The following is a 25,196-nucleotide window of genomic DNA, read 5'->3' on the forward strand; positions in this document are numbered from 1 at the left end:
GGTGAAAACTGCATATTCTCTGATAGGAGCCCTCTTCATAGAGTCACACATCCAGTTCTGGAAACAGATTCCTTGTAATGGTTCTTAAACTTAGACCTGAGCTATGCAATTTCAGAAAACAAAGTCCAATACAAAACAATACTAAATGAGTATGAGACATGTGTCTGTGTGTCTGTGTGTGTAAAATGAGATAGAAAAGGTGTAGGCTGATTTACCAGCCCTTGTAACCTAGGTCAGGCTACCTACTCTGTTTTGCCCAGCATGCCACAAATACAACCAAACCACAGTTTTACCCCCCCTCCCCCAACATATACACATTCTTCAATGCAAACTAGGATTTCTCATATAGATTACCACATAGGCCAAGCTATTGTTAGCTGCATGCCACCAACTAGGAAGTATACTGTATGTAGTGTTCTAACAGCCAAGTGGAAGAGCTAAAATGTCATGGATGGACAAAGTCGATGAGATTCTCAAAAAGAACAAATGGCAATGGATGAGTCAATGCAGGGGCTTGGAATGGAAGATCAACGAGGAAAAAAAGTGTGGCGAAATATAATGAATGGGTTTGTATGAATAGGTTTTGGTTCTGCTTCTTCTTTCTGTTCTTATCTCATGCCTTAAACATTTTTGGCTTAACATTTTACATTCCTTTCCTGTGCTCTGCATAACGCTACTTATCCCTCCAAAAGGAATCATATGATTGTTTGAATATAATTCAGCCTTCCTTGGATTGTGGCCATCTAAAATACAGGTGACAGAAACGTATGCTAATTCTTTTCATAAGCAACTAGCAAACGGTAATTAATACATTGCATATAAACAACTTTCAGGCAGAAAGTTAGACTGAATTTGTATCCAACACATGCTGGTTGGTCTTTACTTATTTAAAACTTTCCTATGTTCTGCCTATTCAAAATGAAGTTATTCCCCAGGGAACACACACAAATACATTCAAAGCATTACCTAAAACATAAATTAAAAATGTAAACCAACAGCAGCAGCTAATAATGCAAACAGCTACGATTTCTAAGCAACTAAAAGTAAAACAACCAAAGTAAAACGAATTAACTCTGCAGAGTTGATAAAATATTAAAGTATACTGTTAAAAGGCCTAGGAAGATAAAAATGTTTTTGCACAATGCCAAAATTAGAGTCGAGTTGTTCCTTGTGAAGGAGGGCATTCCAGAATTGGGGAAGACCACTTGAAAAGCTCCTTCCCAAACAACAACCTACTATATTTTACACAATTACTACTAGGACTTGAACCACACATTTTTTCACAAATAGGCAATATAAAACGTGCAATGCTGCTTGTACTCATGAAAAACATAGGCAGTGTAACTCAGTTGTCCCTATCCTGGTATGCTACAGATGCACTGCATTACATTGCCCATAGTTCTCAGCCACCAAGGCCAATAGTTCATATCTGGCTAATTCATTTCATTATCCATGATTCTATAACTGGAGAAAAATGGGTCTGCAAATATCAGCTTCTAAAGGCTGTCCAAATACACAGTGTAGGCTTCCTGCCACCCCAATTTCTCCTCCCAATCATTTTCACTCAGCTTTATGCTGCCCAGAAGCTCAGCTGCCAGAGGCTGAGTAAACATATCTCTGTCTTAACAGATGATTTATGTGTGTTTTAATAAAAGTTTTATCTCCTTTAATTTACTGAGTTAAAGCACATTTTCATTCTTTTCTACTGATTAAATGCCTGAGTAGTTTTTAATAACTGGGGAAAAAACACACGTTGTGATAGCAAAGGAGCAGGAAAGATTGGTTTCATGCTTGGAAGATGATCAGATGAGACCAAGTTCTCCTTGTTCTCTTTTGGGAAGCTCAGTTGGATATGCATCGTTGTGTGCGGATGCAAGATGGGTGATGTTAGGTTTTCTTCTCCATAAATCATTCATCATCGATTCAAAACACTTTGCCAAGTCCTTGAAAACTGGGAAAGAGTGATTCTAGAAAATTATAGAATGGCTTTTAAGCCTATACATTTCAACATCTGTTCACGTGGAAATCCATAAATAAATATATCGGAAGTGGATAATGCTGAATGACAGCATCCATAACCAGCCTGATGGATGACAAGAGGTGCTCAGAGTTGTGGCTCACCGACATCATGAGGGGGTGGGGGGAAGATCACAGGCACGCTGGCTGAGGAATTCTGGGAGTTGAAGTCCACAAGTCATAAAAGGGCCAAGTTTGAGGATCCCTGATCTAGATAATAAGAACCTCCTAAGTAAACATACAGTTACATTGGGTATTCTATAATTTGCAACAGGAACAAGCAAGGAGGCCCTTCTAAATGTATTTCATTTTTTTAAATACCCTATTCTTCTTGAGAGGGTTCAGTTTGGTAAGGTGGTTAAGGCATCAGGCTAGAAACCAGGAGACCATGAAGCTTAGTTATGCCTTAGGCACAAAGTCAGCTGGGTGACTTTGGTCTAGTCCAGGGGTAGGCAACCTCGGCTCTTTTATGACTCATGGACTTCAACTCCATGCTGGCTCAGGAATTCTGGGAGTTGAAGTCCATGAGTCATAAAAGAGCCGAGGTTGCCTACCCCTGGTCTAGTCAAAAGGAGGCAAGAGAAAACCACTTCTGGAAAAATTTGCCATGGAAACTGCAAGGATTTGTCTGGGACTTGGGAAAAGTCAACACTGAATTGATGGCAACTGAACAGCCCACCCCCACCCCCCCCAATTTCAATTCTGAAATAAAAATCTCCAACCATCCAACATTTGTTTTCACCCAACAGGAAGGAAAGTTATTTTATCTGTCTGTTTTTTAAAAAGTTTTGTAAAGAACAGAAAGAAAAAGCCAAAAACCTTCTATTGTCTGGTTTTTTTTATTGATTTCCTTTTGGCTGAGAAGCATTTCAAGACTGTATGTTATTATAATTGGTTCAGTTAAAATTGCTAGGCATATTAATGCGGTTTTCTGAATATCTTTGGCTCGGAATTGTGTTGCTTTTATGTGGTAAACCACCATGGAAGAACAGATAAAATAACACAAAAATCTTGGAAACCTCTCACGGGGTCAAGACATTCTGCAAAGAAAGTTGTACATTGAAATGCATTCACTAAATCCAGCCTATGGATTCTCCACTCGAAATTGGGGAATGATCTAGAACTGCAAGATGAGGATTTGTTGCCCTGACATCTTTCCATTTCCTCTGAAGTTATCTCTATCACTCGTGTAAGGAGACTTTTCATTCTGAATGGGGTAGAATTATCTTGGCCTCAGTGGAGCCCTTTGGAGACACATGAGTGGAGCCACATGAGAATCGGGTTGAGTAGGGTGGCACTGAGCAGGGTTAGGGAGAATATCTTGGCTACTTCTGCCTACTGACTGTAATGGCTTTCTCTTTAACCACAGCAGGGAAAGATATTAATAGAATAACAGAAAACAGAATTGGAAGGGACCTTGGAGGTCTTCTAGTCCAACCCCCTGATCACTAGTGGCTATTAGTCAGATGGCAGGAAAAAGTGAGCAGGGGTCTCTGGGGCTAAAGGGAAAATAGCAAATGGATTGTGACTCCTCCCATGGGAATTCCTAGACTTTTTCTTTTTTTAGTTATTATTTGCAACCTCATCACTACTTATGCACTGTGAAGCAGTACATAAGTCTAAATGCTGTTGCTATTGCATGGCTAACGTAAGGTAACGCTCTCCAGGTACTAATTCTGGGGTTCTGTGCATTACTTCCTCCTGGTACCAATTGCTTCCATTATCCCTTGTAGGGGAAAAGTCTATGTTACATGGGAAAAAAACCCCTCAAATTGGTCTAGTGCAGGGGTAGGCAACCTCGGCTCTTTTATGACTCATGGACTTCAACTCCCAGAATTCCTGAGTCAGCTATGCTGGCTCAGGAATTCTGGGAGTTGAAGTCCATGAGTCATAAAAGAGCCGAGGTTGCCTACCCCTGGTCTAGTGCATCCCCCGGCTCTTCAGAAAAACCTAGAAAATCGTGGCTAGTAGTGCAGATGTTGCTGAACTAGATGGACCAAGGTTGCCAGACTGCTGCTCAGGATCACCATCCCATGACCTTACAGAATCCTAAGGCTATCTTAAAGAACTGGCAGATGTGAACACAATCATCACTCCCTTACAGGCCACTCAACCAAGCAGAAAAAAAAATAGAAGTACTCTTTGCTAACCAGCTATATGTAGTAAACACACTACAATAGTAATGTGGAACCTTAATTACCCTGACATCCACCGGAAGACTAATGCTGCATAAAGTGACCAACCTAACTGACAACTTTGTTGTCCAAAAGGTAGAGGAGGGAACTAGAGGGGCAGCCATACTGGACTTAATTCTTACTAACCGAGAAGAAGTGATAGAAGGAGTTGAAATTGCCGGAACCTTGGGTGAGAGCGATCATGTCATACTGGAATTCAACATAATGCAAACACAAGCAGTAGAACCTAATCATACCAGACGTTTAGATTTTAAATGAGTTGATTTTAACAAACGCAGAGACAGCTCAGGAAAAGTTCCTTGGATAAAAATCCTAACGGGGAAAACAATCCAAGAAGCTTGAGAAACTCTGAAAAATATGATCATAAAAGGCCAGTCCAGCACAATACCATTAAAAAAGAAAAACAAGAAATCTTAAGAAGAAACCAGCATGGCTGCACAAAGATCTCTCTGATAAACTGAAAGACAAAAAGTATAAGCACAAAAAAAAAATGAAAAGAGGGACACATAACTAAGGGAGAATATCAGCAGATAGCCAGAATCTGCAAAGATGAGTCAGGAAAGCAAAGGCTCAAAATGAACAAAGACTTGCCACAAAAGTTAAAGATAATTTAAAAAGTTAAAGATAATTTAAAAATAACAAAGAAAAAGTCAAGTAAACAGTCAGTCCACTAAAAAGAAAAGATGGCAAGGAAGTAACAGCTAATAGAGAGAAAGCAGAACTGCTCAACTCGTTCTTTCCATTGGTCTTCACGCAAAGAGAAATTTTAGCCCAACGTACCAAAAAACCTACTATAAAAGGTGAACTAGAAGTAAAAAAAATGGGACGCGGTGGCTCAGTGGGTTAGGACGCTGAGCTTGTCGATCAGAAGGTCGGCAGTTTGGCGGGTTGAATCCCGAGTGCCGTGTAACAGAGTGAGCACCTGTTACTCATCCCAGCTTCTGCTAACCTAACAGTTCAAAAGCACGTAAAAATGCAAGTAGAAAAATAGGGACCACTACGGTGGGAAGGTAACAGCGCTCCGTGCGCCTTTGGCGTCTCGTCATGCCGGCCACATGACCACGGAGACGTCCTCGGACAAGCGCTGGCTCTTCGGCTTTGAAACGGAGATGAGTACCGGCCCCTAGAGTTGGAAACGACTAGCACGCATGTGCGGGGGAACCTTTACCTTTACCTTTAGAAGTAAAAATTAAAATTTGCATTGGTCTTCATGCAAAAAGAAACTATAGCCTAACCTACTAAAAGTCTGTAAAAGACAGACTAGAAATAAAGATTAAAATAAGACAGACTAGAAATAAAGATTAAAATAAGCAAGAAAATGGTAAGAAAACGGCTGTCTGATCTTGATGAATATAAAACACCGGGACCTAACAGATTACTTTCCAGAGTCCTGAGGAAGCTGGCAGATGTCATCTCAGAACCATTGCATCATATATTTCAAAAATCCTGAAGTACTAGGGAACTACCTCAGGATTGGGAAAAGAGCTGATGTGGTTCCCATTTTCAAAAAAGGGAAAAAAATGAGACCCAGGAAATTACAGATCAATCAGCCTAACATCAATACCTGGGAAGATACTGGAAAAGATAATAAAAAAAAACAGATCTGCAAAGATCACTTTAGGATCAGTAAAGTTATAGCTAGAAGTCAGCATGACTTTGTTAAAAACAGATCATGCCAAGCTAATCTTATTTCATTCTTTGACAAAGTGACTAAATTAGCAGACCAGTGAAATGCTGTGGACATAGTGTACTTAGACTTAGGCAAGGCACTCAACAAAATAGACCACAATTCTACTTCTTGATAAGCTAGAAAACAGCAGGATAGATAGCATCACCACCAGATGGATTTGTAATTTGCTGACAAACCGTACTCAACAAGAAGTCCTTAATGGTACTACATCTACATGGAGGGAAGTAAGCAGTGAGGTACCACAAGGTTCAGCCTTAGACCCAGTACTCTTCAATATCTTCTGACTTAGCCGTGCCTGCCATGCCTTCTGACTGCCTCCCCCTCCCTGCGCGCGCACATTTTCTTTCTTTTACCTCGCTGCTAAAGAAATAGTTTTTGCTAAACTAAATCTCATAGGCGACTTGCCCCAGCAAAGCCATGAGGAGTTGTCCCTGCAGGTTTCTCTGCGAAGTTTATTGGAAGTGATTTCCCATTTGCAAGATAATACTGCTAATTGATTGAAATTGCTTTGGCATCTTAGAAAACCTATTCAGGGAAAAGAAACTACCAGTACCTACCTTCCTTCCTTCCTTCCTTCCTTCCTTCCTTCCTTCCTTCCTTCCTTCCTTCCTTCCTTCCTTTCTTTCTTTCTTCCTCCCTCCTTTCTTTCTTCCTTCCTTCTCCGTTCCTTCCTTCCTTCTTTCTTTCTCTCTCTCTCTCTTCCTTGCTCCCTCCCTCCATCCTCCCTCCTTTCTTTCTTTCTTTCTTTCTTTCTTTCTTTCTTTCTTTCTTTCTTTCTTTCTTTCTTTCTTTCTTTCTTTCTTTTTCTTTCTTCCTTCCTTCCTTCTCTCTCTCTCTCTCTCTCTCTTTCTCTCTCTCTCTCTTTCTTCCTTCCTTCCTTCCTCCCTCCTTCCTTCCTTCCTTCCTTCCTTCCTTCCTTCCTTCCTTCCTTCCTTCCTTTCTTCCTTCCTTCCTTCCTCTCTCTCTCTCCCCTCCTTCCTTCCTAGTATACCGGTACTATTTGGTTCAGAATGTTTTTTTTCTTGTTTTCCTGCTCTAAAAACTGGGTGCGTCTTATGGTCAGGTGCATCTTATGGTCCAAAAAATATGGTAGCTTAATAGCAGTAACTACAAGAGGGAACATGGAGTCCTAGTGGACAATCTATATATGAGCCAGCTGTATAGCAGCTAAAAAAGCCAATGCAACCCTAAATCGCATTAACAAAGGGATCGAATCAAGATCGCGTGAGGTACCAGTACCGCTCTATAAAGCCTTAGTGAAACCGCACCTAGAATACTGCATCCAGTTTTGGTCACCGCATTATAACAAAGAAAGAATGCAGAGAAGAGCATCAAAGGTGATTACGGAGCTGGAGGCTAAAACATATGAAGAATGGTTACAAGAACTGGGCATGGCTAGTCTAGTGAACAGAAGGACCATGGGTGACATGATAGCAGATATTTGAGGGGCTGTCACAGAGAAGAGGGGGACAACCTATTTTACAAAGCACCCAAAGGCCAGACAAGGAACAATGGATGGAAACTGATCAAGGAGAGATTTAATCTAGAAATAAGGAGACTTTTTCTGACTGTGAGAACAATCAGCCCATGGAACAGCTTGCCTTCAGAAGTTGTGGATGCTTAATCACTGAAGGCTTTCAAGAGACTGGACAGCCACTTGTCAGAAATGATATAGAGTCTCTTGCTTGAGTAGGGGATTGGACTAGATGACCAACAAGGTCCATTCCAACTCTGTTATTTTACGTTTCTAAGAAAGTTGGGTACTAGCCATGTATTGTGCATCCCAAATAGGCTGAACACTATGGGGGTGGGGATGGGGGAAGAGCAAGAAATCCCAAATTTGTCCAATCAGAAAAATCAGAAAACTCCCACCCTGCTTAAGTGCCTGAGGCATCCTCAGCCATCTTGCATCTAATTTCCAGATTAATTAATGAAGCTGGCTGTCAAAAGCTTGCTTATCCCATTTTTACATTATGAACATAAAAACACCTTTTTGTGTGGGTTCAGAGGGCTCCATTAGAGTATAATGTATTGGGGTTTGGACGTATAAGTCAAGGGGACCACCCTCTCACTTTCTGCCCCCCCATCTCTCTCTCTTTTACTTGATGGGAAGATCTGAAGCTATTTGTAAAGATGACTGAATCTGTCACTTAAAGATGACTTTGCCCACTGTCCTCTTCGTTTCCTTCATTGCTCAATCCATTTCAAGTCTCTGCTCCCCACTTCTCATCTCCCATCCTGATCTCTATCTCTGCTCCAAGTTCATCCCACAAGCATGAAATTAGGCCCCTATTTTATAGCCTTCTCATTACAAAACAGTTAGGCAACGAATCAGCTGCTGATGGGAGAGACTTGAAAACGAAGCACCTCTTTCCCTTTATTCAGTCATATTATTACAAAGACAACTTTCCAATCCACTTTTTTGTTATCCTTTCTCCAAATATTGCTTACAATAAGGGTTTTGAACTTTCCAGGGGCCAGGGCGTCCACTTTTAAAGCTAGATGTTTCTCACAGCACATCAATTAAGGCAAACTGCAAAAACAATATAAATTAAACTATGAAAGATGCTGACCACAGGAAATGTGTACTTGCACTGGGTGGGGGGGGGGAAAGAACTTCTGTATTTTTCTGTGTATATACACATACACAAGTGCGCGCACACAGAGGCATGAATGGAAATAAGAAGTGTTTGAGTTAATAGGAGGACCATCCAAAATGATAAGAAATATGTTTAAAGTCAAGGTTGAAATTCCTTTTTTTTTCTGGGCATATTGTCAGAACTATAATCCAGAGCATATTTCAACCTCATGGTCAAGATTCAGAAATGGCCATGAGCTTGAAATATACCCTGATATATGGTACCCCAGTGTTTTCTTCCAGTGCTGTAACTCTTTTAAATGGAGGGTTTCTGAGGGTGGTATCCCCAGCAGTGCTTTCTTCATTCTCCATATTCCTCTCGCCTTTCTTCCCCCATCACCGAATAGCAAAGGCTTTCTTTCCTTTATCACCTCTGAAGCCTCCATTCACTTCTGAGTGACTCTTACAGAAAAGAGATGAGTACAATTTGTATATATACTGTATATATAAAAGCCATGAAAATAAAAGTATAGCACGATGCAGATACGATCCTCTTTGATGAACCTGATAATGGTAGTCACTCTGCAAGGAGGTATAAAAGTACCCCTTTCTTTCCTCACAACAAAAACCTTGTTCCAAATTAAATTCCCCACTGGCTGTTGTTGGCTTCTTCCAGTGATATGCAGGGCAACAATCCAAGCCCTTTGCCATAATAACTGAAGAGAGGGGAAGAGAAAAGACCACGTCAGGCAAAATTTTGCTGTAACCTACAGTGCTGAAACTCGGCACTGTTATTTTACTCTTCAATGAGTAAAAAAGGTGGAGTGGGTGAGGAATAAACCCATGCTTCAGTAGTTCGGAAGTAGGAGATAGAATTTCCTTCCGTTTTGGCTTGGGCCAAAACTGCACTAGCAGCCACTGGGAGAAATGGAAAGAAGGAGATATAAGTCTACACCACGGGTACCAAACTTGCGACATCACGTGACGTGTCACAACGTATCGTGAATTTTTCCCCATTGCCAGCAATGGGGCGGGTGTGGTTTGACACCCCTGGACTACACGGTCATGCATCAAATCTGCTAAGCATGGGTTTCCCTCCTCACAAATAAAAGTAAAGACTACCCTCACAGTGCTCTTTCTCTCCCTAGTTCTTAGTTCCCTCAGAGATGGCCTTCCAATGTTTATTTCTTGCTGTTTCTCTCATTAATGCTGTCATTTGCAACTGAGAGAGACAACAACGTGCTGAGCAGCAGGTGTTGTCCACAGTTATGCTTTCCACTGTGGCTGAGCATATTCTGCTTATTATGTCATGTTTCACTTACAAAATCAAATAAGTGGGGAAGATTTGCTGTTGTTGGTCTACTTTATTCCATCTGTGTTGGACTTGAAAAAAAAAGAATGTCAGCTTTCTGTTGGTACTAAACAAGGCACTATTTAATTCAGCCCCTGATTCCCTAGAAGTAACTCAAACTTGAGACCACCTAAATGTGAGGTGAAGATCGCACTTTCTTCTCACACACTCACCCGGCTGTCAGAACTTGGAGCCATGGTGTCGGTCATCCAAGAGCCAAATCTGGATCCAGATGCTCGGATAGTAATGGGGTTGCTTATTCCAGTGAGTTTTCCACAACCTGAAATGCAAAACAGAGAAAGAGATACAGAGAATGAGACCTCTTTCTCCACCTCTGAATTAAAACTTTCTTCTCCTCTGACCACCCATTCCTGAGTCAAGGGAAAATATACTAGGATGAAAGGTGTCATCAGGTCACTGACACTTACCTGAATTCTCTCCAAGGTATGGTTGACAAAGCCAAAAAAGGTTTCACACTTTGAAGCTGCCCTTAGAAGGTGCCAGAATGGAAAAATGCTACCTCCATATTGGTATAAGGATGATTTAAACCTGTCTCATTTGTGAGCTGGCAAGCTAATGAAAACTTAAGGAGATGCTACCAGGGCATATTTTTCCTGTGGTTAGATGCAAGCAGGGAATGTCCTACTGTGGTTTAGAAACTAGATTTTGTTTTCTAATCAATCTTGTATCTTTTATTAGCCCTAGAGACTCTGTCCTCATTAAAAATAGAAAAACAGTAGACTTTTATTTTAGAGTAGGGCCAAATAATAGTAATAAGGAAACTACAATAACACAATCCATAATCCCAGGAAAATATGCAAGTGATGAGCTGTCAAATGGTTAGGTCTAGCTTAAAAATTAATTTGTGCTCAATCATTCCACTATCCCTTGTTTTCTCAATAGACCATTCCCCCTGTTCTTCTCTTAATGCTAGACAAGCGCTTTTTATTCACTCTCAGCTACAACTAATTCAAATGTTTAAAAAATACAAGTAGCCCTTGACTTACAACCACAACTGAGCCCAAAACTTGTATTGCTAAGTGAGAAATTTGTTAAGTGAATTTTGCCATTGTATGACTTTGTATCTATTGCCTGGCAATAAAGTTCTCCTTGTGCCATCTAAGGATGCTATCTGCTGGCAGCAGGCAAGCAAAGGTTCTTAAAAATTTTGGAAGTAGGTGGGTCTTCACTGATGATGAAACTACAAGTAACCAAAGTTTTTTCAGGGGTGACATTTTGAGAGCATGCTATGGAAGCTCTCCTTCAAAGGATTGCCATGAAGTGCATGGTCCATCCCCAAAGACCCTTTTATCACAAAACCAACATCTTATGTTGCTCCTTGTCATATATTCTGAAGCCAGGATATTTGTTTTGACTCCAAATGACCTTGTTTTCTGGACAGCATTTCTAAACTAATGGCACTGGGCCGTAGTTACTCAAAAATGCCTGAAGGAATTCAGCTTCAAAGGAATTCTAAAAATTCAAGATGTGACTGGCTGCTGTCTTGGTTCTGAAGTATGTCAGCTTCCCATAAGTATCAGGTAAGTCAGAGAACTTGGTGGGCTTCAAGAGAGGTGACTAAGACTACCACATTCCCTAAACTAGGCTTTTTTAAATTATATTTTTACCTTTGGTTATTCTTAAAAACATCTGTGCTTTGGAATATATTTGAATGTCTTTTTTGTTTTCATTTTTTTATCCCATTGCTCATCCTGGGGAGAATGTCAGCAACTTCTCCAAAAGGCTTCAGCAAACTGGATGAGCAACAAGTCTTGGATCTACTGACTAAATTCAGGAAAACTTTGAACAAACTGCAAGATTTTCAAAATGCCACCAAGGATCTTGCCATACATGTTGCTGTCAGCAGAGAAAGACTAGGCAATAGCCTCTCATTATTCCATACGTAGAAGCTAACCAGATTGGCAGATGAATGATTGTTCAGTTCTGGAAATGAGGGCAGATCCTCCACTGCAGCTATGGAGAACAATCTTGCTCAGAGGGCCCTCTCTACCTCATTGCCACCCTCAACTATTAGGGTTAGGGTTTGGTGAAATTAAGGCTGGGAGAAATTACACTGGCCAAAACCCCATTTCCATGTTGGCTTTTGTTCCTTTTTACCTGCCAGTAGTGATCAAATTTCATGTCCAAAATGTTTTTGCCCAACGGCAGATAAATCTGCACAAGCAGGTTTGGCAGATTTTTATTAATAACAACTCATAGTTACATGGATATTGCCCAGATATATCATGTAGAGAGTATCTGACAAATATCCTTGTTGTGATTATGGTGTCAGCACAGTTATTCGCAAAGGTAACTGGCAACCATCGATCACACCTACTAGCAGGCAACAATTTTTGTGAGCGAAAAAGAACAAGAGCCCTAGTGTCTAAAACCTTCAGAGCTTATAATGACACTGTTTTATTTTATCTAGCAAAAGATCATGCACACTGACAGTTATAAAAATAGTGACAATAATAGCACATGGACTTTGCTACAGGCAAAATGAGAAAATACCACCTATTCTCAGTTTGGACATCCCTGGTTAATCTCTAAACAAAATAATTGGCTCATGAAAGACAGAATGCTGTTACAAAAATTTCAGTTGCGAAAGAACAGCCTCCTCTTCTGATCCTACTAACCCAATTTCAAGCTCCATTCTGCTTGTTTGTGTTCTATCTCCAAGGAAAAATATGTTCAAATCAATTGAAAATCTGACCAAGAGTCTGAATCACCCTGAACAGACAAAATTCTCAAATACCCTGCATCTGCGTTCTTTTGTGGGAATGTTGTTTTTCTTTTGTGTTGGTTTAAAACCAAATTTTTTACCATCAGTATTTTAGATCATGCTGCTTAAAAGTATTGTGCTCCAGTTCTGGACTGTTGTTAACTCCCACTCCAGAGGCAGTAAAGTAAGTTTGTTTAAAGATGGTTTCCGTGATCAGCTAATGGGAGGAAAAAAGTGGCAGGCTTACTTGAAACTGAGGGGTCCTTGGTGTTCTTTGAGCTTTCTTGTTTTCTTGCAGACATTTCATTACCCAAACTAGCTAACATCATCAGTGCTGTTTGATGTCAGTTTATATTCTAGTGGCTTACCTACCAGTGTTGGTGGGGGTGGTCTTAGCGATTCTTTGATTGGACTCTTTACTGTTGGCTTCTTTTAGCAGTTTCTTAATTGGGGTATTGTTTACTTGATTGTTGGTCTGATGTTAACCTTGGGGTTAATCTATGCTGATCTGGGTGCTGATTGCTGGTGAAGAGGTGCTTGGGTCTTTTTGCTCTCTTTTGGCCTGGGTGACAGTCTCTTTTGCATAGTCTATAGGCGTGGTGGCTCAGTGGGTTAGGACGCTGAGCTTGTCGATCAGAAGGTCGGCAGTTTGGCGGGTCGAATCCCGAGTGCCACGTAACAGAGTGAGCGCCTGTTACTCGTCCCAGCTTCTGCCCACCTAGCAGTTCGAAAGCACGTACAAATGCAAGTAGAAAAATAGGTACCACTGCGGTGGGAAGGTAATAGCGTTCCGTGTGCCTTTGGCGTCTAGTCATGCCGGCCACATGACCACGGAGACGTCCTCGGACAAGCGCTGGCTCTTCGGCTTTGAAACGGAGATGAGCACCGGCCCCTAGCGTCGGAAACGACTAGCACGCATGTGCGGGGGAACCTTTACCTTTACCTTATAGATGTTGTTAATGTCTATGTGTGTATTGATGGCTGATTTGCCAGAGTGCCAGGCTTCTAGAAATTCCTTAGCAATTTTGGACTTGGCACCGAAGACTCCTCATATGTCAATCCTGAACTACAAATATTCTCCTTTATTACTATTTGAAGCTAGAATTTTAGAACAGCTGATTATGTTTGGCAAGCAGGAAAGTGGAGTAAGCCACCTGCAACTCTTGACTATATTCCTTGCAACCAAGACCTACATGAGGTGAATGGGCTGTCATTTACCAACGATGATCTATGTCCACTTGAACTGTGAAGGAGAACTGAACTTTCTTTCATTCCCAAAGGACCTGAAAACATACTGCATTGCAATGGGTGGCTCAGCTCACTGAAGAGGAGAGAAAAGAAACCTCATAATGCCTTACCTAACTTCTGCATGCAAGCATGCAATCGAGCTTCCAAAATCAGCACCCGCTGTTGGAGTTCCTCGTAGTCGTAGGCACCCATCTCTTCCTGGATCTGAAGCAAGCTGCCTGAAAGGTTTCTCACTTCCTCTTTGAGCTGCACGATGGTACGAGTGTCAGACTTGTACTGATCCAATACAGGAATCAAGGGCATCAGTTCCGTCATTTTGTCCTTGAGCTCCTGATGGTGAAGACAAGAAAAATCCAGTGAACGGGAGCAAAAGGAGAGTGTAACATGATCACTTTTTAAACTTTGACTTTGCTACTGTTTACTGGCTCTACTAGACTAGAGTTTCTGATGCAGAACGTACACCCTATGTCAGGGGTCGGCAACCTAAAAAAGAAAAAGAGCCACTGGGAACCGGTTCCATCACAAATTAAAAAAAGAGGGAGCCGCGTGCGTGTGTCCATGCACGCGCATGCGCAAAAAGGTTTTTTGCGCATGCGCGGACGCACGCGGCTGCCATTTTTTAAAAAATGAGATGGAACCGGTTCCCGGTTGCCTGATGGCGACGGCCCGTCTGCAAAGCTGCCGCTTTCGGCAGCTTTGCAGACGGGCCGTGGCAGCTTCCGCAAAGAGCGGCGCCCCTGCCCATTCCGAGAGGTGCGCGCGCACCTCTCCGAACGACCGGAGGTGCGCGCGTACCTCCGCGCGAATGGGCAGCGGTGCCGCTCTTTCAGGAAGCCCGCCGCGGCCCGTCTGTGAAGCTGCCGAAAGCGGCAGCTTAGCAGACGGGCCGCGGCAGCTTCCGCAAAGAGCGGCGCCCCTGCCCATTCCGAGAGGTGCGTGCGCACCTCTCCGAACGACCGGAGTTGCGCGCGCACCTCCGGTCGTTCGGAGAGGTGCGCGCGCACCTCTTGGAATGGGCAGGGTCGCCGCTCTTTGCGGAAGCTGCCGCGGCCCTTCTGCTAAGCTGCCGCTTTCGGCAGCTTCACAGACGGGCCGCGGCGGGCTTCCTGAAAGAGTGGCACCGCTGCCCATTCGCGCGGAGGTACGCGCGCACCTCCGGTCGTTCGGAGAGGTGCGCGCGCACCTCTTGGAATGGGCAGGGTCGCCGCTCTTTGCGGAAGCTGCCGCGGCCCTTCTGCTAAGCTGCCGCTTTCGGCAGCTTCACAGACGGGCCGCGGCGGGCTTCCTGAAAGAGTGGCACCGCTGCCCATTCGCGCGGAGGTACGCGCGCACCTCCGGTCGTTCGGAGAGGTGCGCGCGCACCTCTCGGAATGGGCAGGGGCGCCGCTCTTTGCGGAAGCTGCCGCGGCCCGTCTGCTAAGCTGCCGCTTTCGGCAGCTTCACAGACGGGCCGCGGCGGGCTTCCTGAAAGAGCGGCACCGCTGCCCATTCGCGCAGAGGTACGCGCGCACCTCTCCAAAGGTTTGGGGAGGTGCGCGCGCACCTCCGCCCATTCGGGGAGGTGCGCGTGCACCTCTCCAAACGGGCGGTGCCACTCTCCATTTGGAGAGGTGCGCGCGCACCACTGCCCGTTGGAAGAGGTGCGCGCGCACCGGGCGGCTGGGAGCCGCAAGAGACGGCTCAAAGAGCCGCATGCGGCTCCGGAGCCGCAGGTTGCCGACCTGTGCCCTATGTGAACTGAAAATAAACAGGAGAAAATAAGCAATGAAACAACGCATAATTCCTTCTCCTTCTGGCAGGAGTAGGCCAATTGAAAGTACAGTCAGCCAACTATGCCCTCCTTCAAAAAGCACTATTCTCCCACAACTTTTCAAAGACCCGTACAAGGAATGCAAAATAATATGAACATTTTGAATTTTCCAAGCATTCTTCATGAACTCAGATCATTTTTATTGCTTGTTGAAGAGTTCTTGGAACCTCCGAAGCTTGCATCGCAATGTTTCTTAAATCTTGGCTTGGCTTTATGAAAATTATCTTAATCAGATATATTTTTTCCTTCAAGATCCTTTTAAGTGAATTCCTTCCTTCCATCCATCCATCCATTTCATAACTCTAAATTGCTCCTCCGCCTCAAAGAGGAGCCTCTATGTGGCGTACAATGCAATATAATCGATAAATAAAACAGCGTATAAAAATTAACATTACAATGAAATTAGGATTAACAATTTTTAAATGATAAGGCTACTGGCAGTTAAACATCTAAAAGGTAAAATTCCGAAGGTGGCCATTTAATTTTGGTCGTTGCAAGGTGGGGGAGGGAGGGCATCTCATGAGACTAGCCAGCCCCACAGCTGAGAGGGCCTCTGTGTCCTCTACGCAAGGCCCACAGAGCCAAGGTTTGACCACTTTGTGGAAGGCCAAGAGATTGGGGGATTTCCTCACGTCTGGGGACAGAATGTTTCACAATGCGGGAGCGGTGGCAGAGAAGTTGTCAAAGAAAGTTCTTTGACTGTCCTTGCTTTTTATAGCCCATTTTAAGGTTCAGGTTGGACATTCTGCTCATAGAACCCATATCCACTTTTCTGTTTTTTTCAGTCAGGTTTGCATGTATGCACCTTGGTACATATGTACATGTGCGCGCACACACACACACACACACAAGAAATCCTTACCCTTAAGCTTCACTTTCCCTTTATCTAAATGTATAAGTATAATGACCATTTATGCATTGCCGATAAAGCAAAGGCTGAGAATATTTTTAATTTTAATTTTAACTGGGTTTTAATTTTCTCAGGGTTCTATTTAATCTCTTTTAATTTGTTTTAACGTTTGTATTGACTGTTTTTTAAATGCCCTGTAAACCGCCCTGAGTCCTTCGGGAAAGGGCGGTATATAAATCTAAATAAAATAATAATAATAAAAAAGTATTGTGAGTACCTATTCAAACTGCACTTTGCCTGCTAACTGAATGAACACCTCTCCCATTTTACAGTCATTTTACAGAATTGGACTGGATAGCCAATAAAACAATGCAGGACTATCTCTAGTAATCAAGGGTTGAGAGCTGAGCCATGGGAGAGCACAGACTCTTGGAGACACTCCTATGATTGGTATAAATCAACTATTTGCTTCCTTCAACATTACTTTGTTTACAGTTTTGAGTTCTCCTTTGAAACCTACAATAAAAGCATGACATTTACTATAAATTTTTAGAAGTAGTCCTATGTTCATGCAAAGGTCAGCATGATTCATGTTCTTTCCAAAGTTTCCAGAAAAGTTGCAAAAGAGAAAGAATGAAGGGGGGAGAGAGGGAGAGAGAAAGAGAGAGAAAAACCTGACGTATCCTATACAAATACATGTTAAAATGAAAACTTACTGATAAATGTAGGTTACAATCCTATCCAATGTACCTAGGATTTAGTGAAGAAATATCACTGTGAAAATTAGTATTCTTGTTTTACAGCAAGATTATTGATTTGACCAATGTACTGAAAGTCTTTATGTATACTTCATTATTTCCCTGTAATGGAGAAGGCTCCAAAATGGATGACATCAACTTAAACCACAAGCAACTCAAGGAGCACCAATAAACAGCAATAATACAAAATAAGCAATAAACAAGATTAATTCACAATACAAACATACTGACAACTCATCATTAATAATTATTAGGAAGCTGGAAAACATGGAAAATTCTAAAAAGAAAACTTGAACATCTAAATAGGAGCAACAGAGACATTTGCTGCATTGAGAACTTTCAATTAGCAGCAGAAGACCTGAAAAGAAATGTGACTATATAAATTTACCATCCTCATACCCATTTTACAGAAAGAAGAAAAAATAACAACAACATAGTTTAATAACCATCTCCAAAAGTCTTGAATGTATATTCTACTAGTTTAATTAGAATTACTTTCTGGAAAAATCAAGGGAAAAATCTCATATGCAATAAAACACATTTTATTTATGCCCATCTGTTTCAAAGCAATCACACTCATGTATTACATTATTGTGCCTCATCTGACTCCCAATAGATAGATATTATAAATAGAAATTTAGCAAACTGCTGCAACTGGGAAGGAGCATAGTGACACAAAGCATCTGTTGAAAACATGGCAATAAGAGGCAAGTTCTATGAGGCTTTCCAGACAGTCAGTCCATCATTTTTCAAACCTTTACCGTGTATTTTAAATGAATTCTAAATACATTCACCCCTTCATGGATTACTGCCTTGTCGTGGCGAAGGGGCTTGCGTAATTCAATGAAGCTATGAGCTATGCCGTGCAGGGCCACCCAAGACGGACAGGTCATAGCTGAGAGTTCTGACAAAACGTGATCCACTGGAGAAGGAAATGGCAACCCACTCCAGTATCTTTGCCATGAAAACCCTATGGACAGTACCAAAAGGCAAAACAATATGATGCTGGAAGATGAGCCCCTCAGGTCGGAAGGCGTCCAATATGCTACTGGGGAAGAGCAGAGGGCTAGTACTAGTAGCGCCAGAAAGAATGAAGCGACTGGGCCAAAGCCGAAAGGACGCTCAGCTGTGGATGTGTCTGGTGGTGAAAGGAAAGTCCGATGCTGTAAAGATTTTTTCTCCATAGGAACCTGGAATGTAAGATCCATGAATCAAGGAAAGCTGGACGTGGTCAAACAAGAGATGTCAAGACTGAACATCGACATCTTAGGTATCAGCGAACTAAAATGGACAGGAATGGGTGAATTTAATTCAGATGACCATCAGGTATACTACTGCGGGCAAGAATCCCTCAGAAGAAATGGAGTAGCCTTCATAGTCAATAAAAGAGTAGGAAAATCAATACTGGGATACAATCCTCAAAATGACAGAATGATCTCAGTTCGAATCCAAGGGAAACCATTCAATATCACAGTAGTCCAAGTCTATGCCCCAACCACCAGTGCTGAAGAGGATGAAATTGACCGGTTCTATGAAGCCCTACAGCACCTTATAGAAGTAACACCAAAAAATGATGTCCTTATCATCATGGGGGATTGGAATGCTAAAGTAGGAAGCCAAAAGATAACTGGAATAACAGGCAAGTTTGGCCTTGGAGTACAAAATGAAGCAGGGCACAGGCTGATAGAATTTTGTCAAGAGAATACGATGGTCATAGCAAACACTCTTTTCCAACAACCCAAGAGACGGCTTTACACATGGACATCACCAAACGGTCAACACAGAAATCAGATTGACTATATGCTCTGCAGCCAAAGATGGAGAAGCTCTATACAGTCAGTAAAAACAAGACCAGGAGCTGACTGTGGCTCAGACCATGAGCTTCTTGTTGCAAAGTTTAGGCTTAAATTAAAGAAAGTAGGGAAAAGTGCTAGGCCAGTCAGGTATGAATTAAATCATATCCCTGTTGAATATACAGTAGAGGTGACAAATAGATTTAAGGAATTAGATCTGATAGACAGAGTGCCTGAAGAACTATGGACAGAGGTTCGCGACATTGTACAACAGGTAGCAACCAAAACCATACCAAAGAAAAAGAAATGCAAGAAAGCAAAATGGCTGTCTGAGGAAGCTTTGCAAATAGCTGAGGAAAGGAGGAAAGCGAAAGGCAAGGGAGAAAAACATAGATATGCCCAATTGAATGCAGAATTCCAGAGAATAGCTAGAAGAGATAAGAATGCCTTCTTAAATGAACAGTGCAAAGAAATAGAAGAAAACAATAGAATAGGGAGGACCAGAGATCTTTTCAAGAAAATTGGAGAGATGAAGGGAACATTCCATGCAAAAATGGGCATGATAAAGGACCAAAATGGCAGGGACCTAACAGAGGCAGAAGAGATTAAGAAGAGGTGGCAAAATTACACAGAAGAACTATACAAGAATGAGCTTAACGTCCCTGATAATCACAATGAGGTGGTCACTGACCTCGAGCCAGACATCCTAGAATGTGAAGTGAAGTGGGCCTTAGAAACGCTGAGCAACAACAAAGCTAGTGGAGGTGACAGTATTCCAGCTGAGCTATTCAAAATCTTAAAAGACAGCGCAGTAAAAGTGCTACACTCAATTTGCCAGCAAATTTGGAAAACTCAACAGTGGCCACAGGATTGGAAAAGATCAGTTTACATTCCAATTCCAAAGAAAGGCAGTGCCAAAGAATGTTCAAACTATCACACCATTGCACTCATTTCTCATGCTAGTAAAGTCATGCTTAAAATCCTACAAGCTAGACTTCAGCAGTATGTGGATCGAGAACTACCAGAAGTACAGGCAGGATTTCGAACAAGCAGAGGAACTAGAGATCAAATTGCCAACATACGCTGGATCATGGAGAAAGCTAGGGAGTTCCAGAAAAACATCTACTTCTGCTTCATTGACTATGCTAAAGCCTTTGATTGTGTGGATCATAACAAACTGTGGCAAGTTCTTAAAGAGATGGGAGTACCAGACCATCTTATTTGTCTCTTGAGAAACCTATATGTGGGTCAAGAAGCAACAGTGAGAACTGGACACGGAACCACTGATTGGTTCAAAATTGGGAAAGGAGTCCGGCAAGGCTGTATACTGTCGCCCTGCCTATTTAACTTATATGCAGAGCACATCATGAGAAAGGCAGGGCTAGATGAATCAAAAGTTGGAATTAAGATTGCTGGAAGAAATAACAACAACCTAAGATACGCAGATGATACCACTCTAATGGCAGAAAGTGAAGAAGAACTAAAGAGCCTCTTGTTGCGGGTGAAGAAGGAGAGTGCAAAACTTGGGTTGAAACTTAACATTAAGAAAACCAAGATCATGGCATCTGGCCCTCTCAATTCCTGGCAAATAGATGGGGAAGAAATGGAGGTAGTGACAGATTTTGTTTTCCTGGGCTCCAAGATCACTGCAGATGGGGACTGTAGCCAAGAAATTAAAAGATGCTTGCTCCTGGGAAGGAAAGCCATGGCAAATCTAGACAGCACACTAAAAAGCAGAGACATCACCCTGTCAACAAAAGTGCGTATAGTCAAGGCTATGGTCTTCCCAGTTGCAATGTATGGCAGTGAAAGTTGGACCATAAGAAAGGCTGAGCGCCAAAGAATTGAGGCCTTTGAACTGTGGTGCTGGAGAAGACTCCTGCGAGTCCCTTGGACTGCAAGGCGATCAAACCGGTCAGTCCTAGAGGAGATCAATCCTGACTGCTCTTTAGAAGGCCAGATCTTGAAGCTAAAACTCAAATACTTTGGCCACCTAATGAGAAAGAAGGACTCACTGGAGAAGAGCCTAATGCTGGGAAAGATCGAGGGCAATAGAAGAAGGTGACGACAGAGAATGAGGTGGCTGGATGGAGTCACTGAAGCAGTAGGCGTGAGCTTAAATGGACTCCAGAAGATGGTGGAAGACAGGAAGGCCTGGAGGAACGTTGTCCATAGGGTCGCGATGAGTCGGACACGACTTCGCAGCTAACAACAACAACAAAAATACATTCAGCAATATTTATCTTTTTAAATCTATGCTCAGATTTCCATATCAAGGCTTTAAAACTCTGGTTTTCTACCACTGGTAGAAAATATGAACTCTTTGTTCCAACTTAGTGACTATCTTAGTGACAGATTTTATTTTCCTGGGCTCCAAGATCACTGCAGATGGGGACTGTAGCCAAGAAATTAAAAGACGCTTGCTCCTGGGGAGGAAAGCCATGGCAAATCTAGACAGCACACTAAAAAGCAGAGACATCACCCTGTCAACAAAAGTGCGTATAGTCAGGGCTATGGTCTTCCCAGTTGCAATGTATGGCAGTGAAAGCTGGACCATAAGAAAGGCTGAGCACCAAAGAATTGAGGCCTTTGAACTCTGGTGCTGGAGAAGACTCCTGCGAGTCCCTTGGACTGCAAGGCGATCAAACCGGTCAGTCCTAGAGGAGATCAACCCTGACTGCTCTTTAGAAGGCCAGATCCTGAAGCAAAAACTCAAATACTTTGGCCACCTAATGAGAAGGAAGGACTCACTGGAGAAGAGTCTAATGCTGGGAAAGATTGAGGGCAATAGAAGAAGGGGACGACAGAGAATGAGGTGGCTGGATGGAGTCACTGAAGCAGTAGGCGTGAGCCTAGATGGACTCCAGAAGATGGTAGAGGACAGGAAGGCCTGGAGGAACGTTGTCCATAGGGTCGCGATGGGTCGGACACGACTTCGTAGCTAACAACAACAACAACAGTGACTATCTGGAGTTTTGTCAACCAAGATAAAAAGACCTAATCTATGCTGATTTTCATATCACTGCAATGTCTATGTAAGTGTTAAGCCTGCAAGAGAACATGAATCATTTTTTGTTGCAGGTAATTCCAAGCAGGTCAATATTTGATGGCTCTCTGCACCCACTGATCCTCTCCTCCAGTGTATCCTGTGACCATTCTAGGCCAAGCCAAGTCCAAAAACACTAGGGGATTTCTTGAAGTCTGGTACTCTGACAATTAGCTATCAATAGACACAGAGACACAAACAATATCTACAGACTAGGTAAAAGAGACAAGCCAAAAAGCGAACAAAAAGACCAAAACTTCTCCCCACCAGCAATTAGCTGAGATGAAATGAGCAGAGATTAACACCAAAATTAACATCAGACCAACAGTCAAGAAGTAAACAATCCCCCCAATGAAGGAACTGCCAAACAAGCTAACAGCAGATAGCCCAACCAAAGGACCTCCAAGACCACTCCCACTGACAAAGACAGGGCAAGCCACTGGAATATAAACTGAGAGTAAACCCCACTCTTTACCAGCACTGATGTTACCTAGTTTGGGTAATGAAATGTCTGCAAGAAAACAACCAAGCCCAGAGAGCAGCCAAGGACCCCTCAATTCTTTCAACTGCAGAATTGTTGTGGATGTTTCCAGTACAATAATGATAGCAAGACAGATTTTCAAAGGAAACAAAGGGAAAGAACGGGCAAATATTGGTTTAGATATGGAATGACCCTATTCTGGAATGCTGATAGCATGTTAGCCATTCTGCTGGCAACATAAAAAGATACCCGGAATGTATGCAGTAACCTGGCTTCTCTGCTCTATCTAAGCCATGAGGTTCTATGAGATTCATAAGCAATTTAAACTTACCCGTAAGCTTGTTGAGATATAGTAAAGGTAAAGGTTCCCCCGCACATGCGTGCTAGTCGTTTCCGACTTTAGGGGCCGGTGCTCATCTCCGTTTCAAAGCCGAAGAGCCAGTGCTTGTCCGAGGACGCCTCCGTGGTCATGTGGCCGGCATGACTAGACACCAAAGGCGCTTGGAACGCTGTTACCTTCCCACCGTAGTGGTCCCTATTTTGCTACTTGCATTTTTACGTGCTTTCGAACTGCTAGGTTGTCAGAAGCTGGGACGAGTAACAGGCACTCACTCTGTTATGTGGCACTCAGGATTCGACCCGCCAAACTGCCGACCTTCTGATCGACAAGCTCAGCGTCCTAACCCACTGAGCCACCGCGTCCCTTTTTGTTGAGATATAGATTGTGGCAATTTCCTCCTACGCTATTTCTGTACAGTAACTGAATTATTGCCATGAAGAAAAAAGATTAGAGCCTGTGTGACTGAAGCACCCCTCCCCCCCAGTAGGATTTTGGTGACTAGAGCTTGATTTTGTAGTTTTCAGTGTATCAATTACTGTAAATATGTTTTTTTTCTTCCCTTCATCCCCTAATGAAGATCAATGGGTTTATTATACATTGTTTACTATGGCCACCAAGCTCCTAGAATACAGATGGCTTCATAAACTTGCAGAAAGCATTATTTGCTTCCCAATTCAAGGTTAATAACAATTATGGTGCTCAGCTAACTTCATTTTCACATGTAGCTCAAGAGCATAGTAGTCTAAAACCTTGAATCATATTCCACATTTGTTCTGGATGGTAAGTGAGACTTAAGCAAAGATAGGCACCCTCTACTGGTTCAAAGTAAGGATGGCAGCCTGTTCATTATAAGTTATAAGTCTTTATCAAGAAGCAACCAATCATACTCTCTTTCTTTTTTTGTGTAATGGACAGGCACCTCTGAAACTACATTATAGATTATTTGACATCCTGCTCATAACACTATAGCAAGAGTCAGCTCCCCTGAGAGGTAATGAAGATGTAATATTGAAAGGCAGTGTTGTGGCCCTGACCCCCGAGCCTGTCCTACCCGAGGAAGAGGACTCTGAGGATGATGGGGAGGAACTGGCAAGGTCTCCCTCTCCAGGACCCTCCCCTCTGGCAAGGTCGCCCGCTCCGGGGCCCTCCTTTCTGGCAAGGCTTCCATCTCCATCTGAAGGCTGACAGGAGCAGCCTGTAATTAGCCAGGCTGGGAACGAGCCCAAGCAGATGCAGCAGATAGGGAGTGACAAAGATGAATCATGGCTGGATCCCTGAGAATGATGCAGAGCCAAGCGTTTACAGCAGCATAAGAAGAGTAGGAGAGCCAAGGATTAGCTGAGTCACTGAGCCACACCCCACAAAGTACAAAAGGGGGTGTGGCTGCTCTCAGGACTTTGTGACGAACAATAATTCATACAACTTCTGGTCACATCTTCGGAACTCTGTCGGATTTTCTACATGTGTGAAACCCTGGTCTGGCTTCTTGACAACGTTTCTGTATCTCTATATTTCTGGACTGTTTGTTTGGACATTATCTCATTTCAGTGGATGCTTGAGGTAACGAGTTTATTTTGGCAGACTGCTTGTATTTTGCTGCCAAGGCTTTATCGGACGGCAAATCACTTCAGCCAGAGCAATTAACTCTTGCTAGTCGTGCCTGCTTGTCTGTCTGTTTGTACCTCAGGGGTGGGGGGAACAGAACAGGCAGCTAGTTAGAATACTACCTGCTACTTTCTTCTGACATTGAGAAGCCTGTGCTAAGGGTCAACCTAGCACAGCTTCCAGCTGTAGCCTAAAAGTCAAGCATCTATTTTCTTTTGAACACAATTTGTCTTATTTCCCAACCCTGAAGCAACACCAGCTTCTGGAAGTGGAATATTAGTATCAAGAAAAGAAAAAGAAAAAAGAAAAAAACACCTTATCGCAAAACTCCTCTTTTCTGTATGGATCTACAAATTAATTAACATTAGGCCTGGTGGACAGAAATAACTTACTAGATATTAATTGTAGAGTTCTACCTACCAAAACTGTTCAGGCATGAAGGTGCATAGCAATTTTCAGAATGAGAAATGTCCAAAGCATTCTGTGCATGAACTTTTCCATGGGACTTTTCTGTGGAACAATAATTTTGAATGGTTCAGTTCCAAAATGAAACTTCTGCTTGATCCTAGTACTATCTGTCCCACTACATATACCAGCCAGAACAAACCAGATCAGATAAACCAGATCAGACAAAGAAATCAACTTCACGGGTATAATAGTACTTGGGAAAGATCTTGAGCCACGTAGACCACAACTGGATAGTCGACAGA

General features: G+C 42.7%; 1 protein-coding gene across 1 annotated transcript in view; it reads right to left on the reverse strand.

Moving 5' to 3' along the window:
- Window positions 1–25,196, reverse strand: part of OLFM2 (olfactomedin 2) — a 55,407-nt gene that overhangs the window by 8,701 nt on the left and 21,510 nt on the right. Inside the window, exons 2-3 of the mRNA XM_083354007.1 lie at window positions 13,914–14,133; window positions 10,004–10,110 (exon numbers count right to left, since the gene is read on the reverse strand). Coding sequence (XP_083210133.1) covers window positions 10,004–10,110; window positions 13,914–14,133 — 327 coding nt within the window. The remainder of the gene's footprint in view (window positions 1–10,003; window positions 10,111–13,913; window positions 14,134–25,196) is intronic.

Source organism: Vipera ursinii (genome assembly GCF_947247035.1).
Source record: "Vipera ursinii genome assembly, chromosome: 2".
In the NCBI taxonomy this organism is placed as follows: Eukaryota; Metazoa; Chordata; class Lepidosauria; order Squamata; family Viperidae; genus Vipera; species Vipera ursinii.